General features: G+C 37.8%; 1 protein-coding gene across 2 annotated transcripts; it reads right to left on the reverse strand.

The window, feature by feature from the left end:
* Positions 1-3789: 3789 nt before the first annotated feature.
* Positions 3790-7859, reverse strand: LOC140728101 (somatotropin-like). Of its 2 annotated transcripts, none has more exons than XM_073046300.1 (5): positions 7757-7859; positions 7059-7222; positions 6839-6955; positions 6053-6193; positions 3790-4261 (listed from the first exon to the last, which is right to left on the reverse strand). In XM_073046300.1, the coding sequence occupies exons 1-5, from the start codon at positions 7842-7844 to the stop codon at positions 4061-4063; spliced, it is 711 nt and encodes a 236-aa protein (XP_072902401.1). In that variant the 5' UTR covers positions 7845-7859; the 3' UTR covers positions 3790-4060. The 2 variants fall into 2 exon arrangements, with proteins under 2 accessions (XP_072902401.1, XP_072902400.1); XM_073046299.1 differs by having other exon boundaries at positions 7745-7858.
* Positions 7860-14698: the final 6839 nt, after the last annotated feature.

The following is a 14698-nucleotide window of genomic DNA, read 5'->3' on the forward strand; positions in this document are numbered from 1 at the left end:
ACTCAGATACCTATCAATCTCTGCCTTAAATACACCCAATGACTTGACCTCCACTGCCGCCTGTGGCAACAAATTCCACAGATTCACCACCCTCTGGCTAAAATAATTTCTTTGCATCACTGTTCTGAATGGGCGCCCTTCAATCCTTAAGTCATGCCGTCTTGTACTAGACTCCCCCACCATGGGAAATAACTTTGTCACATCCACTCTACCATGCCTTTCAACATTCGAAATGTTTCTATGAAGGACCCCCTTCATTCTTCTAAACTCCAAGGATTACAGTTCAAAGAACAGTCAAATGTTCCTCATTTATTAATCCTCTCATTCCAGGAATCATTCTAGTGAATCTTCTCTGTACCCTTTCCAACGTCAGCACATCCTTTCTTAAATAAGGAGCCCAGTACTGCACACAGTACTCTGTGAGGTCTTACCCAGTGCCTTATAGAGCCTCAACATCACATCTCTGCTCCTATACTCTATTCCACTAGAAGTGAATGCCAACATTGCATTCACCTTCTTCACCACCGACTCAACCTAGAGGTTAACCTTAAGGGTATCCTGCACGAGGACTCCCAAGTCCCGTTGCATCTCAGAACTTTGAATTCTCTCCCCATTTGAATAATAGTCTGCCCATTTATTTCTTCTACCAAAGAAGACCATACACTTTCCAACATTGTATTTCATTTGCCACTTCTTTGCCCATTCTCCCAATCTATCCAAGTCTCTCTGCAGACTCTCTGTTTCCTCAGTACTATCCACCTATCTTTGTATCATCAGCAAACTTAGCCCCAAAGCCATCTATTCCATAATCCAAATCGTTGATATACAATGTAAAAAGAAGCGGCCCCAACACAGACCCCTGTGGAACACCACTGGTAACCGTCAGCCAACCAGAATGGGATCTTGTGCCCAACATATTAATGCCGTTATGAAGAAAGCACACCACCAGCTATACTTGTTACCTCAGTAAAGCAACCAGCATGATAAAAGAACCCATCCACCCACCAATATTCTTTACTCTCCCCTTTCCCATCGGGCAGAAAATACAAAAGCTGAAAGCACTTGCCGCCAGCCTCAAGGATATATCCCACTGATAAGGTGGACTTTTGACCTCACAATCTACCTTGCTATGATCACGCTGCATTTACCTGCACTGTAATTACTCTGCAGCTTTTGCATGTCATTCTTCATTCTTATTGTTTTGCCTTGTTCTATCTCAGTGCACTGTGTAATGTTCTGTAAGAACAACAAGCAAGACAAGTGTTTTTTTTCCACTGTATATTGGTACATGTGGCAATAACAAGCCAATTGCAATAGGCCATAATCGTGTGACCTAGTATCAGTTCAGGTTCATGAAGGAGCAGAGAAGGGCACGTGGTGAGCAGCAGCAATTATAGCTACAATGACATTCAAATCTGGTAAAGCTGCAGCACAAGACTACATGGACACTGTGCAATATAAAATAGACAGCCAATCAATCCCATGGCCAATGGATCAAATCAAAGTCCTCACTCAGTCCTGTATGAGCCAGATATATAGTTAACAGAAGGAAGCTCTGAGAACATTGCACTGATGGCAGGGTACAGATTCTGATAGCCAAAGACAAGGCTGAAACATCGACAATTATTTTCAACCAGAAGTGGACAGACCTTCCTCCTGACTTGTCCACTATCAAATAAATCTTCTTCAGCCAATTCCATTCAGCCCATATGATATTAATGGCTGAAATTGTTAAATGCAGCATAGGGTACGGGATGAGATGGCATTCTGTCTATGGAAATGAAGACTTTCAGTCCAGAACTACCCATTCTCCTGGCAAAGCTGTTCTGGTATAGACCAGAACTGATGTACACCTAACAATGTGGAAAATTGCCCAGGTATGTTTTGTCCATAAAAAAGGGAAAAATCCATTTAGTATCTAATCAACCTATCCCAAATAATCAACAATGCCAGTAAGTGCCACTGACTGTGCCATCAAGCAGTTCTTACTCACCAGTAACTTACTAACTGACATCCAGTTTGGGTTTCATCAATCAGCTCAGCTCAGCTCCAGACCTTATTGTATTCTTTAACGTGGGGATCCAGTGACTGTATTGTACAGTTGAAGTGAGTGTATAACAGGTTTAATTGTGTGCAGAATCAAGGAGCCTGGTAAGACTTGTACCAATAGACCTCAAGAGGAAGCGCTTCAATGGGCTGGAGTCATGCCCTCGAGTAAAGAAGCTGGATCTCATTCTTGGAGGTCCATCATCCCAGCCCCAAAAAAATAACAAGAGCTTCCCAGGGCAGTTCTCTAGAGCCAACCACCTTCAGCTGTTGTACCCTCCTTTCATCAGGTGGGCCAAAGTTGGGAAGTTCTATTGAATCACAGTTCTTTTGCAAATTAAGTATCTAATACCTACATATAAAAAGACCTAGACAAAATTAAGACAAGGGACGATGAGTATTAACATTCACGCTGAAAAAATGTCAGGCAAAAGTCATCTCCAGCAAGTAAGCATCTGAACGCTTATCCCTGACTTTCAATACTTTTTCCATCATCATTGTCTTACATTATTAGTATACTGCAGATCTCTACTGACCAGAAATTCAACTGTTAAACAGAGGAGATTCTGTAGCTACTGGAAGCCTTGAGCAACGCACACACACAATGCTGAAGGAACTCAGCAAGTCAGGCTGAGGAGAAACGAACAGTCAATGTTTTGGGCCGAGATGCTTCAGTTGCAACCGGATTCACAAGTACTTTGGCTTTTTGGTCAAAAGTAAGGTATCCTATTTTGTGTGATCAACTGCTGATAGCCCAAAGCCTTTATTTTATTTAAAAGGCAAAAGTACTTTCCCCTTGCCTAGAAGAGTGCTGTTCCAACAACACAAGCCTACACTCTCCGGCACTACCAACCGATCATGGCTGTGGTTTGTATCATACACTGCAATTACTAGGTTATGTAAACTGCACCTCTCAAAACCCTGACCTCAACCACCAAGAAGATTAAGACCTTCAGGCACATGGGAACCCAACCACCTGCATATTCCCCTCCAAGTTCAACATTGTGCTGACTTGGAAATGTACTTCATTGGAACAGTATGAAAAGCCAAAAAACGGAAGTCAGAATGGGAGTGGGATGGGGATTTAAAGGGACAGGGAACTGGAAGTTGAAGGTCATCTTTTTGGATTGGATGGAGGTGTCTGAAAAACAATCACTCAATTAGAATTTGGCTAGTTAAATGTAGTGGAGATGACATTGTGAGCAATTCTGAACTCCAAGATGTTGCAGGAATTGCTGCTTTGCCTGGAGTCAGCATACCTGAATAGTGACAAATTAAGTAAAATTGAAGCCAGTGTATTAATGAACTGAGACCTATTACTTTAAAATTCAAGATTTATTGTTGAGCTGCTATTACATCTATCAAACTTCAGTGGAGGCTGGATAAACTGCCAATGTCAGGCTAAAATTTCAGTAGACAATATAACTTAAAAAAAATTCAGGACTTGGCATAAAATAGCCTCTACAAAAACTGTACAATTTAGAGGAGATTATATTAACTCTTTAATACAGCCAGATGAAATGTATGCTGTTAGGGATAATTATTTCTAAGGGCCCTGATGCATTTTGATTTGGAACTGGAATAAAAATAGCTTAGGTATTGCAGGTATCCATTCCACATACAGCTGTGCTGCCACGTATCTGTGGGTTGATTTAAAAAAAATGCCTAAAATATAAAGGTATCAGTTCTTGAATGTGATCATATTCATGACAGTTTTATTTTTGAAATAAAATAACCAAATGATTGTTCACAATTCAATTGTTTATTGAAACTGCAATAAATATTTGCTATAACTTGCGATGATTTTCGGATATAAATCATAATTGCAGAGCAATACAGATACACAAAATATACTGTTTATTCTATATAGTTATACACTGTTAAGGTTCAGTGTGTTGCTATATAATATAGATATAGAGAACCTTTTAAATAATCAATTTTAAGACAAAGTGTGTGTAACATTTTGAGTTTTTTAATTTGAGTTTCCCTCACTGATTTTGTTTATAACCTTACACTACACAGTACAGTTACTCTCTGCAAAACGTTTGCAATTCATAACTTTCAGGTAGGTTTCAACCTTGTGCATATCCTTCTTAAAACAAGCCAGGAGGCCATAGTTTTTCATCAATGCTTCCTCACTTAAATCTCCACTGAATCTGTCGTAGGAAAATTTCAGCCAGCCAAAACCTTGTGAAGAATCTCCGTCTTCTAGAGCCTGGGATGCAATTGAATGATTGCAGATTACTTGTAATTCTACATAAGAGAACATCTAACAGACACTGAATGCTTACTATATAATAAATTCTGAATAGCTTTGCTTTGTCTGTGCTCTTGTGACAATGTGGCACAATATACATTAATTCATATTTCACATTAAGATTTATATAAAGTTATGAGTCATCCGTGGAAAATGATATGCTTTTTATGTGCAACGCATGTCAAGCAAATAATCATAAAACATGAAGCAAAATCATTATGTTAAATCATCTTGTACCTATATGGGTTATTGGTCAGGAATATTATGAAACCTGAGGGTTTCATAACTGGATGGTTATTTTGAAATCATGACTCTTAAATTTCCTAAATATTTTGGAACTAGTATCACCTGACCTGCTTGATAAGAGATCTAATGTATTAATGAATAATAAAAAGGCTCAGTGCTGCTTATAATCCACTTCTTTGTATGGGAGGCTGAGTATCCTTGGAAACAAATCCTATGGCTGAGTCCTGTTTGTATATAACTTTACAGAAACACAGAAAAGATTAAAAAAATACTATCCAACTCTATGGATTCATTCTTTGCATTGATACGATTGTAATTTTCTTCTACTAATTTAATCTCTTCTGTTTCTATTTCACTATTTTAACATTTGAATTATTCAATGGCTAGCCAATATTTTTATCCTTAATGTTTATGTTTGAGAATTCTATTTACTTTTGCCCCATAAATTAATGGCTGTTACAGTTAAAACTTCTGCAAACTGAACTTAATAGTCCTGCTGAAGGGCCTTGGCCTAAAATGTCAACTGTACTCTTTTCCATAGATGCTGCCTGGCCTGCTGAGTTTCTCTAGCATTTTGTGTGTGTTGCTTGGAATTCCAGCACCTGCAGATTGTTTCTTGTTCATAATAGCTGGGATGCTAGGCTTTGAGATCAGGGGTGTTGCAGTTGAACATTATGTGTTCTATTAATTGCTTTAATTAGGAAACTGAAATAGTTAATACCATACTAACTCTTTGGTGATATTAATCTCTTATATATCATAGTTTTGCAGAAGGTAAAATTTCCTACTTATATGATTCTTCATTTCAATTTTAAGAAAGTTGACTCGCAGTCATGAATAGGTTGGAGTCAGCAGGAATGATAATGTTTGTAAGAGGAAGCTCAGAAATTGTGCTGTACTGTTGTATATTCTATGTTCTATTTATTATTGCATTTTATTATTTACTTCATGATAACACTTTCTATTTCTGGGGGATGGCAGGGAAAAAAACTAGAGCTTTACACTTTTGCAAGCTTCATATTTGTACTGCAACAAATAGTCTCTTAAAATCTACCTATAATGTATAGATTTGATTACCTGCTCACTGATGAATACTTCTATCATCAATTCTCTTATGTTTTGAAATATTCATGAAAATGCCCACACACACAAAATCAGGAAGTTTGCTGACAAATAATTATAGCTCAATAAACAATTACAAATTTGCACAGCTCAGGAAGATAAGGTATTTATAGTATTTTACAGTTAGCAGGCTGACTGGATACATTTATCCCTTCTGGTATGATTTCAGCTTAATAATAGAGGAAAAGGCTGTAAAAAAATCATCCTATAGCAAATTATTGTGTGATGAGTTCCTGACTCTCCGTTACATGGAGTAATAATGACAATGAGATAAAGACACCTTCATGGTGCAAAATGTGGACCATGGATAATGTTTTGTAATTATAGCAGTGCCTTATGCAAAATTATGATGGGAGTAATAGTAATATTGTGCAACCTTACCTTCATCACAGCATAGATGCCTTCTTCTAGGTCCCTTAGTTTGTCATAGACTCTGTCTGAGGTTCTGAAAGCTCTGCTGTTCTGAATTGGATTGAGCCAGGACTGAATGAGAAGCAGTGAGTATAGCAGCAGCTCCTTTTCCTAGGAAACGGTGAGCATCAGGTAAGTATCAATTTCAGTTAGAAGACAAACAACTTTTCCCTGTGAAAGAAGCCATGGAACATGCAAAATATTCTTTCCTGAATCCCCCATCACCACCAGCACCTTTATGCAAATAAATCTGAACAGTTACACTAATTTGTTGTGTTCTGCATATTTCCCAGTCAGAAACATACCTGATGGAGTTGCTTTAGTGGAAGAGAAAGAAAGACAGATTGACGATGCTGAAAAGCTGAAATAAAAACAGCGAGTGTGTGGTATGTTCAGCTGGTCAGAGAGCAACTTAAGAAAGAGTTCCTTCAGAAGATTGTTGCTCCACATTCTTGCATCTGCAATTTCTTTTGTCTCCAAGAGTTTTTAGATTCCTGCAGACCAGCTAACTATCCACAACACACTTTACTAATTGTTTCAGAATTATTTTTGACTAGCAACAGTCTTAAAGTTAATGCAAGAGAATGTAGGATACCCATATTCTAATAATTGGGCATAATTATTTAGGTAATATATTTTCATTAAGAACTTGCTGAACATCTTCATGTTGCCTGCAGGAACTGTTAGCTATGGAACAAATGAGTTACATGAAACGAAAAGCTGAAGATAATTTCTAATTTACTTTTATTTAATTACCGATCTTTGTTGGGCATCTTCTTTACCAGTAGGTGCTGGGATAGTCTCAGACTGGCAGAAAGCAGAAGGTGAACTCTTATGGGAATGGCGCTGTTCTTCCGGGATATATTTTCGTTCCTGTTGGAATTTAAATACAGAAATGAGATGTATATTTCTACAACAAGCAAATTGACCAAGCATATTTTGTTTCCCATTAAGTCACATAGGATTCACTACATACAAAATCCTTGCAGGTTTCTGCAGCAACCAGATGCAGGTGCTGTGCCCTGTGCACAGCCTTGGCGAACATATCAGACAGAGGCAGCAGTGGGTACGCTTCCAGATCCCTGGGGCATTGCATCGAAACCAACATCAGGGTCAAAGCAATGGAACATAGTGATAAAACTAATGAAGGAAGGGAAACAATTATAAGTAATAATGCAACAACATTGGGGGATAAATTCAAAAGTTAGTTTAAAAAATGGTAGTAGGAAAGGCACATAATGCTTTATATTGTGAAAGTAGTCTAACTGTTTTAGACCTCCAAAGATATACAAGTAAAAGAAGTGATATGTTTTAAAAATTGACGCACAAACGATTTAACTTCATCATGAACTTCAGAGGTCCCTGGAGTCGTCCAATTGTTCTACTTTGACACAGTGACTTCAACGTTGTAACCAGAAACATTGAAATGTTTGAGAATGATGTTGAAAAGTGTTCTAGAAAAAGATGCTAATTTGCTTATTGTCGAAAGGTATGTTGTTTACAATGAAGATAATAAAAATGACATTAATGAGCAAAATAATTTGAAAATTAAACAGAGAATGGTTGGAATGGATGATGAAAGAAAATTCTTTGAACGACAATGTACAAAATTGAGCTTGCTAAATTAATGAAAATTAAGTTAGCGGAAAAAAAGTTAACTACCCTGATTGTTACCTGAAGCCATCCTGTTAATGTCACTGTGCATAAAACACAGCATGCACCAAAATACAACAAAAGTAACCAGTTCACAGTCTTCTACCATTCCCTACAACTCATCAATTGCATATATATAGTCAGGAATCCATGCATATATTTAATACTTGTTGATGACATGATAATAATGACATTTAAAAAAATTAAAAACAAAGTGTTCTGAACTTAATATACACGTTGTTTTCATTATTGTTGGAAAACAGGATTATTCCATTGTCAAATGTGTTCCTGGAAGTTGGATCCCGATGTTATTTTTATGTTCCGGTAGATGTTCTCTCCCACCATTTAATGACATAGGTGTTTAGTAATGTGAACAAATGACAGAAAAACAAGAAATCATATGTTTTTATTAAGTGTTCCAACCAAGTATACGTCCAGTATTTCAACTGTCTTTTAATTTGACCTGGGGGAAACAAAGAAGAGATCATTGGTTGGTAAATGTCAGCAGTATACTTTTCATAGTATTAGGAAAGAATAACTAAAAGAGCCATCTCTATGAGCTGACTCGTGCTTGCAATTATTATACTTTCAATAATGCATCATCACTTTGACATTAAACAGTAATCTTCCTCCCCACATCTCATAGTCAGAAGTCCATGCACTGGAGATGTCCTTTTTGCCTGATCGCAAAGATTCAGCAGAATTTTGGACAAAGTAATGTTCCGTCATCCACGGCTTCTTGAAAAATAGTACTCTGTTGAAAATCTATTGATGTGTTTTTCTTTGAGTATATTTAGACGACATCCTGAAAAATAAAACCAATTTCTGGGGCAAACTTACTTCCTGCCATTTATTTCAAACCAGGTATCTACAGTTATTTGTTGGATTTTATATGTAAAACAAATTCTGAATTATAACAGGCAAAAGGAGAAAATAGTAAAGTACATTAGCATTAGGGCACCACCAAACCTGACTTCCAGTTATATTATGTTGTCATGATTCTCAACAACAGAAATATACGTTCTAAAATTTAAAAATCATTGTGTTTAGAAAAAAGTCCGAGTACACATCACAAGCAACACTTACATATAGAGCAGTCCACATTCATCTATAAACAGAAAAGATAATTTTCCATTTAGTGTAACATTTAAACTCTAAAGTAACACACAAGCCACATTTCAAACAATGTTTGTTTCCAAAGGTGATTAAACTGTTAAACAATTTTAGAATTTACTTGATTATCTTAAAGTTGTACATTTTAATTGTTACATACTTTCATGAATTCAGTTTTATTAGCTTTGTATAATACAAATATTAATATTTGTGATAGTCAAATAAATAGTTGTTTAAGTTGATTGAGAGTTCATACAAATGATAATTCAGCAACAAAGTTCATTCAGCCAATGATGGGATGATTGTTGGAAAAGGGATTAATAATATCACTTCAACAATTTATTTGCTAAATTGACCATCTTAGTTTCCACCAATACAATTATCGTTAACTCACAAAACAATGCAACTGTAATATTTAGCCTGTTGTATAAATAAATTGAGGCAGATGTTTAAAACAAAAATCAAATGAATACTTTTTATGGAGAGCAGGAAGTTCCCTCTAATGTTTAAAATAGTGAAATGGTTGAACCTAGAAGAGTACTGAACAATGTATGTTTACTACCAAAATTGTTCGTAACTTGTGTTTGTAAATTCTGAGATCAATTTGAAATAAAATTTACTTTCAGTCAAGAGAATATATCTTCCCAGTCTGATTTTCTTTTTAATCAGTAACATCAAATCTGTAACTCTTTCTACCCACGCAGACCTGATAAGTATTTCCAGCATTTTCTGTTTTGATTGTATTTTAAAGGTGTCTTTTTTATGTTACCTAGTTTTATCTCCAATATCCAGTTAAATAAAAAAAACTTCTTGTGAATTACTTCGAATATTAAGAAATGTGTATATATCTATACATACAGTATATACGCACACAGCCATCACCCAGATTCTTGTGTCTCCATTAACTATCATGCATCTTCAGTAGCTATCACCAGGTTAACTTTGGTTATAATCTCTTGTGATGCAATTTAGGGTCTGTATTCTGAAAGTTTGCATATAGTGAATTCACTGTTTCTCCTTATTCTACTCTGTTGGTCAGAGCCTCTAAACAAACACTTAAACAGATTAGTCTCAAATGATTTTATATATATAACAGGTTAAGGACATGGGCATAGCCAATGCCAGAATTTATTACTGGTTCAAAGTTCCATGGAGAAAGTGACTTGCAATATTTGTGTCAATTAAGGCACACAACCACTCAGGAAAAAAGTGGCCCATTTTTGGCTAAAAAGAGAAGTTAAAAGTACACTAGATCAAAGATAAGGCTTATAATGTTTCTTGGAAAATCTAAGATTTCACCATAAAATGATCAATGCTTTAATAAGGAAAGAGAAAATAACTTAAAATATGAGAGTTATCTAGTGTGAAACATAAAATCAGACCATAAAACTTCTATATAACTGTAAAACAATAAACTGGCAAAAACATCTGATTGCAACATCTGAATTTATATTGGGTATTGCAGAGAAATAAAGCAAGTATTTGTGTTTGGCTTCACAAAAAAAAAACTCAAGGAAAAGAGGAAAACTACAGGTTGTCATTTTCCAAAGTTCCAATGCTTCCCACAGATATACAGGTAGCAAATTCTATTCAAGGAAGGATTAAAAAAACTGGTGAACAGCTTTGACCAATATCAGTAGTAGGAAAATGCTAGAACTTATCAATGAATAAGTCATAACAGGTACTTAGAAAATATCAGGATTGGGCAGAGTCAATGTGGACAAATGAAAGAGAAATCGTTCATGTTTGAGTACTTGTTTAGAGGCTCTAGCTAGCAGAGTAGAATAAGGAGAAACAGTGAATTTGCTATACATAGACTTTACGAATACAGCTCCTAAGTTGCATCACAAGAGGTTATAACCAAAGTTAACTTGGTAATAGTTACTGAAGACACAGACGGCTGGATGATAATTAATATAGAGACAAGAGTCTGAGTAATGGTTGATGGAGACATGAGGGATTGCAAATGCTGAAATGTGGCACAAAAAAAAAGAGCTGCTGGAGGAACTCAGCTGGGTCAGTCAGCATCTGTGGAGGGAAATGGATAGTTAATGTTACGAGTGAAAAAAATTAATGCCCCTTCTGTCATTTCCTCTCTCCTTCTGTGCTGGCCTAGGGCCCTACAGACATCTTTCTTTCCATAATCTCCTCCCCAGCCCTCTGAAGTCCTCTGTTGGTCAGGGTTGACCATGGATGTTACATTCTAGCTGTCTATGTTATTTATACACAAGCCTGGGCAGTACGATATGGAGAGCAAGCTGTTGCCCATGTAGCAGGCTGCCCCTCTCCACGCAGCTGATGAATCCAAAGGAACAGAAGAGACCAATACAGTTTGGCACCAGCAGTGTCACAGGACCCCAGCTCCAGAATTTTCCTCGGGGTTTACTCCGAAGCCTTCCCTATAAGTGGGTATATCCGCAAGGCAGCAGAGATTTGAGATCAGAGTTTTCATTCTTTTAGATGAGCTGCGAATCACAGGTGATAAGCCCCATCTACCCAAAGCAACTGGTGTTAAGGTACCAGAAACACACCTTTGTCCCTTCTCCTGTCAGTAGAAGTGGTCTCACTGCGCTTAATAGCTAAGCCACATGTGAAGGCCAAGAGCTGGATTTGGTTGTCAGAGGCTATTTGAGATGCACGCCATTGGGATAATTCAATAGGTACTGGGAGCTTATCCCCACTACTACTCCTGGCTATAACAATCTTAAGAACCACCAGCCCACTAAATATTATATATAATATAACAATAATTTATGTTTTTCTCTGTTTGTACTTGCACAGTTTGTTTTCTTTTGCACATTGGTTGTTTGTCTGTGACATTGAGTGTGGTCTTTCATTGATTCTATTGTGTTTCTTGGGTTTACTGTGTATGCCTGTAAGAAAATGAATCTCTGGGTTGTATATAGGGGCATATATGTACTTTGATCATAAATTTACTTTGAACTTTGTATCACCCATTTTCTTTTTCCTGCTCTACCTATGCCATCTCTCCATCACCCACACACGTTCCAAAACACCATTTTCCTGTCTGTCCATCCTATCCCTTGCTCTACCCTCTTCTGTTGGGTTTCATCATCTACAGGCCCTTGTTCCCTCACCTGTCCATCCTCTTCAGCTTGATACACCCTTTCCTGTCCCGCTTGAATCCATCTGCCAATCAATCCTTCCTCACCTGGATCCACCTCTCACTTTCTAGCTCTTGCTCCCCTACTCTCTCTCACCTCTATCCCCTCTTTACTTTTAGTCCTGATATGGGATCCTTTTAGACTATCTATTTCCCTCCACAGTTGCTGCCTGACTTGTTCAGCCTCCCCTAGCAGCTTGTTTTCTGCTATCAGTGTTAAGTCATTGAATGCATTCAAAACTGAAATAGACAAATTTCTGTTATTAACTGAATCAAAGGATGCAGGGTTGGATAAAATCTACAATCAGCCGTGATTGCGCTGAACGGTGAAGCAGGCAGCAGAATCCAAATGGCCTATACCTCCATCCTTTTGTTATGTAGCATGGTGGTGAAGTCGCTCACAATCACATTCTAAATTTACTTTTCATGATACAGACACTGCCAGTGAGGCTGACATTTATTGTACATCCCTAACTATGACAGTCATGGGAGATTTCAACATGCAGGTTGATTGGGAAAATCAGGTCAGCAGCAGATCTCAAGAGATTGAGATTGTTGAATGTCTACGAGATGGCTTTTTAGAGCAGTTTGTCATTTAGCCCACTGTATTGGGTGTTATGAACTGGAGGTAATTAGGGAGCTTAAGGTAAAAGACCCCTTAGGACCTAGTGATCACAATATGATTGAGTTCAGCTTGAAATTTGACAGGAAGAAAGTAAAGTCTGAAATAGCAATATTTCAGTAAAGGAAATTACAGTGGTATGAGAGAGGAGTTGGCCAAAGTAAATTGGAAAGAGCTGCTGGCACGAATGACAGCAGAGCAGTAATGGCGTGAGTTTCTGTGAAAAATGAAGAAGGCAAAGGACAGATATATTCCAAAAATGAAGAAATATTCAAATGGCAAAACAGAACAACTGTGGCTGATAAGAAGTCCAAGCTAATGTAAAAACAAAAGAGAGGACATACAACAAAGCAAAAATTAGCAGGAGGATAGAGGATTGGGAAACTTTTAAAAACCTATAGAGAGCAACTAAAAGAATCATTGGAAGGGAAAAATGAAATATGAAAGCAAGTGAGCAAACAGTATCAAAATGGATAGTAAAAGCATTTTCAAAAATATAAGAGATGAGAGTGGATATTAGGCCACTAGAAAATGAGGCTGGAGAAATAATGGGGACAAGGGGATGGCAGATGAACTAAATTAGTATTTTGCATCAGTCTTCACTGTGGAAGACACTAGCAGAGTGGCAGATGTTAAATGGTGTGAGGAAGAGAAGTGAGTGCAGTTATGATTACAAGGCAGAAGGTGCTCAAAAAACTAAAAGACCTGAGGGTACATAAGTCACCCAGACCGGATGAAATGCACCCTAGGGTTCTGAAAGAGGTAGTAGTAGAGATTGTGGAGGCATTAGTAATGATCTTTCAAAAATCATTAGACTCTGGTATGGTGCCAGAGGACTGGAAAATTGCAAATGTCACTCACTCTTTAAGAAAGGAAGGAGGCAGCAGAAAGGAAATGATAAACTAGTTAGCCTGAGCTCAGAGGTTGGGAAGATGTTTGGGTCAATTAAGGATGAGGTTATGGAGTACTTGGTGACACAGGACAAGATAGGACAAAGTCAGTATGGTTTCCTTCAGGCAAAATATTGCTTGACGAACCTGTTGGAATTCTTTGAAAAGATTACACAGATAAAGGGGATGTAGTGGATGTTGTATATTTGGACTTTCAGAAGGCCTTTGACAAGGTGTCACACATGAGACTGCTTACAAAGTTAAGAGCCCATGGTATTACAGGAAATTTACTGGCATGATCAGAGCATTGGCTAATTGGTAGGAGGGAGAGACTAGGATTAAAAGGATCTACAAAGGATCTGGTTGGCTGTCAGTGACTAGTAGTGTTCCACAGGGGTTGGTGATGGGACAGCTTTTTATGCTGTATATCACTGATTTAGATGATGAAATAGATGGCTTTGTTGCCAAGTTTGCAGATTGGTGGACGGACAGGTACTGTTGAAGAAATGGGTAAGCTGCATAAGAACTTAGACAGATGAGGAGAATGGGCAAGAAAGTGGCAAATGAAATACAATGTTGGAAAATGTATGGTTATGCACTTTGTTAGTAGAAATTAATGCACAGACTATTTTCTAAACGGGGAGGAAATCCAAAAATCTGGGATGCAAAGGGCCTTGGAGGTCCTTGTGCAGAACACCCTAAAGGTTAACTTTAAGGCAAATACAATGTTAGCAGTCATTTCAACCCAGATAAATGTGAGGTGGTTCATTTTGGTAGGTCAAATATGATGGCAGAATATAGTCTTAATGGTAAGACTCTTGGCAGTGTGGAGGATCAGAGGGATCTTGGGGTCTGAGTCCATAGGACACTCAAAGCTGCTGTGCAGGTTGACTTTGTGGGTAAGAAAGCATATAGTGCATTAGCCTTCATCAATCGTGGGGTTAAGTTTAAGAGCTGAGAGGTAATGTTGCAGCATCATAGGACCCTGGTCAGACCCCACTTGGAATACTGTGCTCAGTTCTGGTCGCCTCACTACAGGAAGGATGTGGAAGCCATAGGAAGTGTGCAGAGGAGATTTAAAAGGATGTTGCCTGGATTGGGGAGCATGCCTTATGCAAATAGGTTGAGTGAACTCAGCCTTTTCTCCTTGGAGTGACGGAGGATGAGAGGTGACCTGATAGACGTGTATAAGATGATGAGAGACAATGATCGTG

The sequence above is a fragment of the Hemitrygon akajei genome, chromosome 5, assembly GCF_048418815.1.
Source record: "Hemitrygon akajei chromosome 5, sHemAka1.3, whole genome shotgun sequence".
Classification (NCBI taxonomy): domain Eukaryota; kingdom Metazoa; phylum Chordata; class Chondrichthyes; order Myliobatiformes; family Dasyatidae; genus Hemitrygon; species Hemitrygon akajei.

Excerpts from the sequence above, each read along its gene's own strand:
- LOC140728101 (XM_073046299.1), bottom strand. The coding sequence starts at position 7,844 with ATGGTAGAAGACTGTGAACTGGTTACTTTTGTTGTATTTTGGTGCATG. Across the intron at positions 6,194-6,838 it reads AAGATGCCCAACAAAGATCG|GAAAAGGAGCTGCTGCTATA; the intron begins GTAATTAAATAA and ends ACCGTTTCCTAG. Across the intron at positions 4,262-6,052 it reads GCATCTATGCTGTGATGAAG|GCTCTAGAAGACGGAGATTC; the intron begins GTAAGGTTGCAC and ends ATTGCATCCCAG.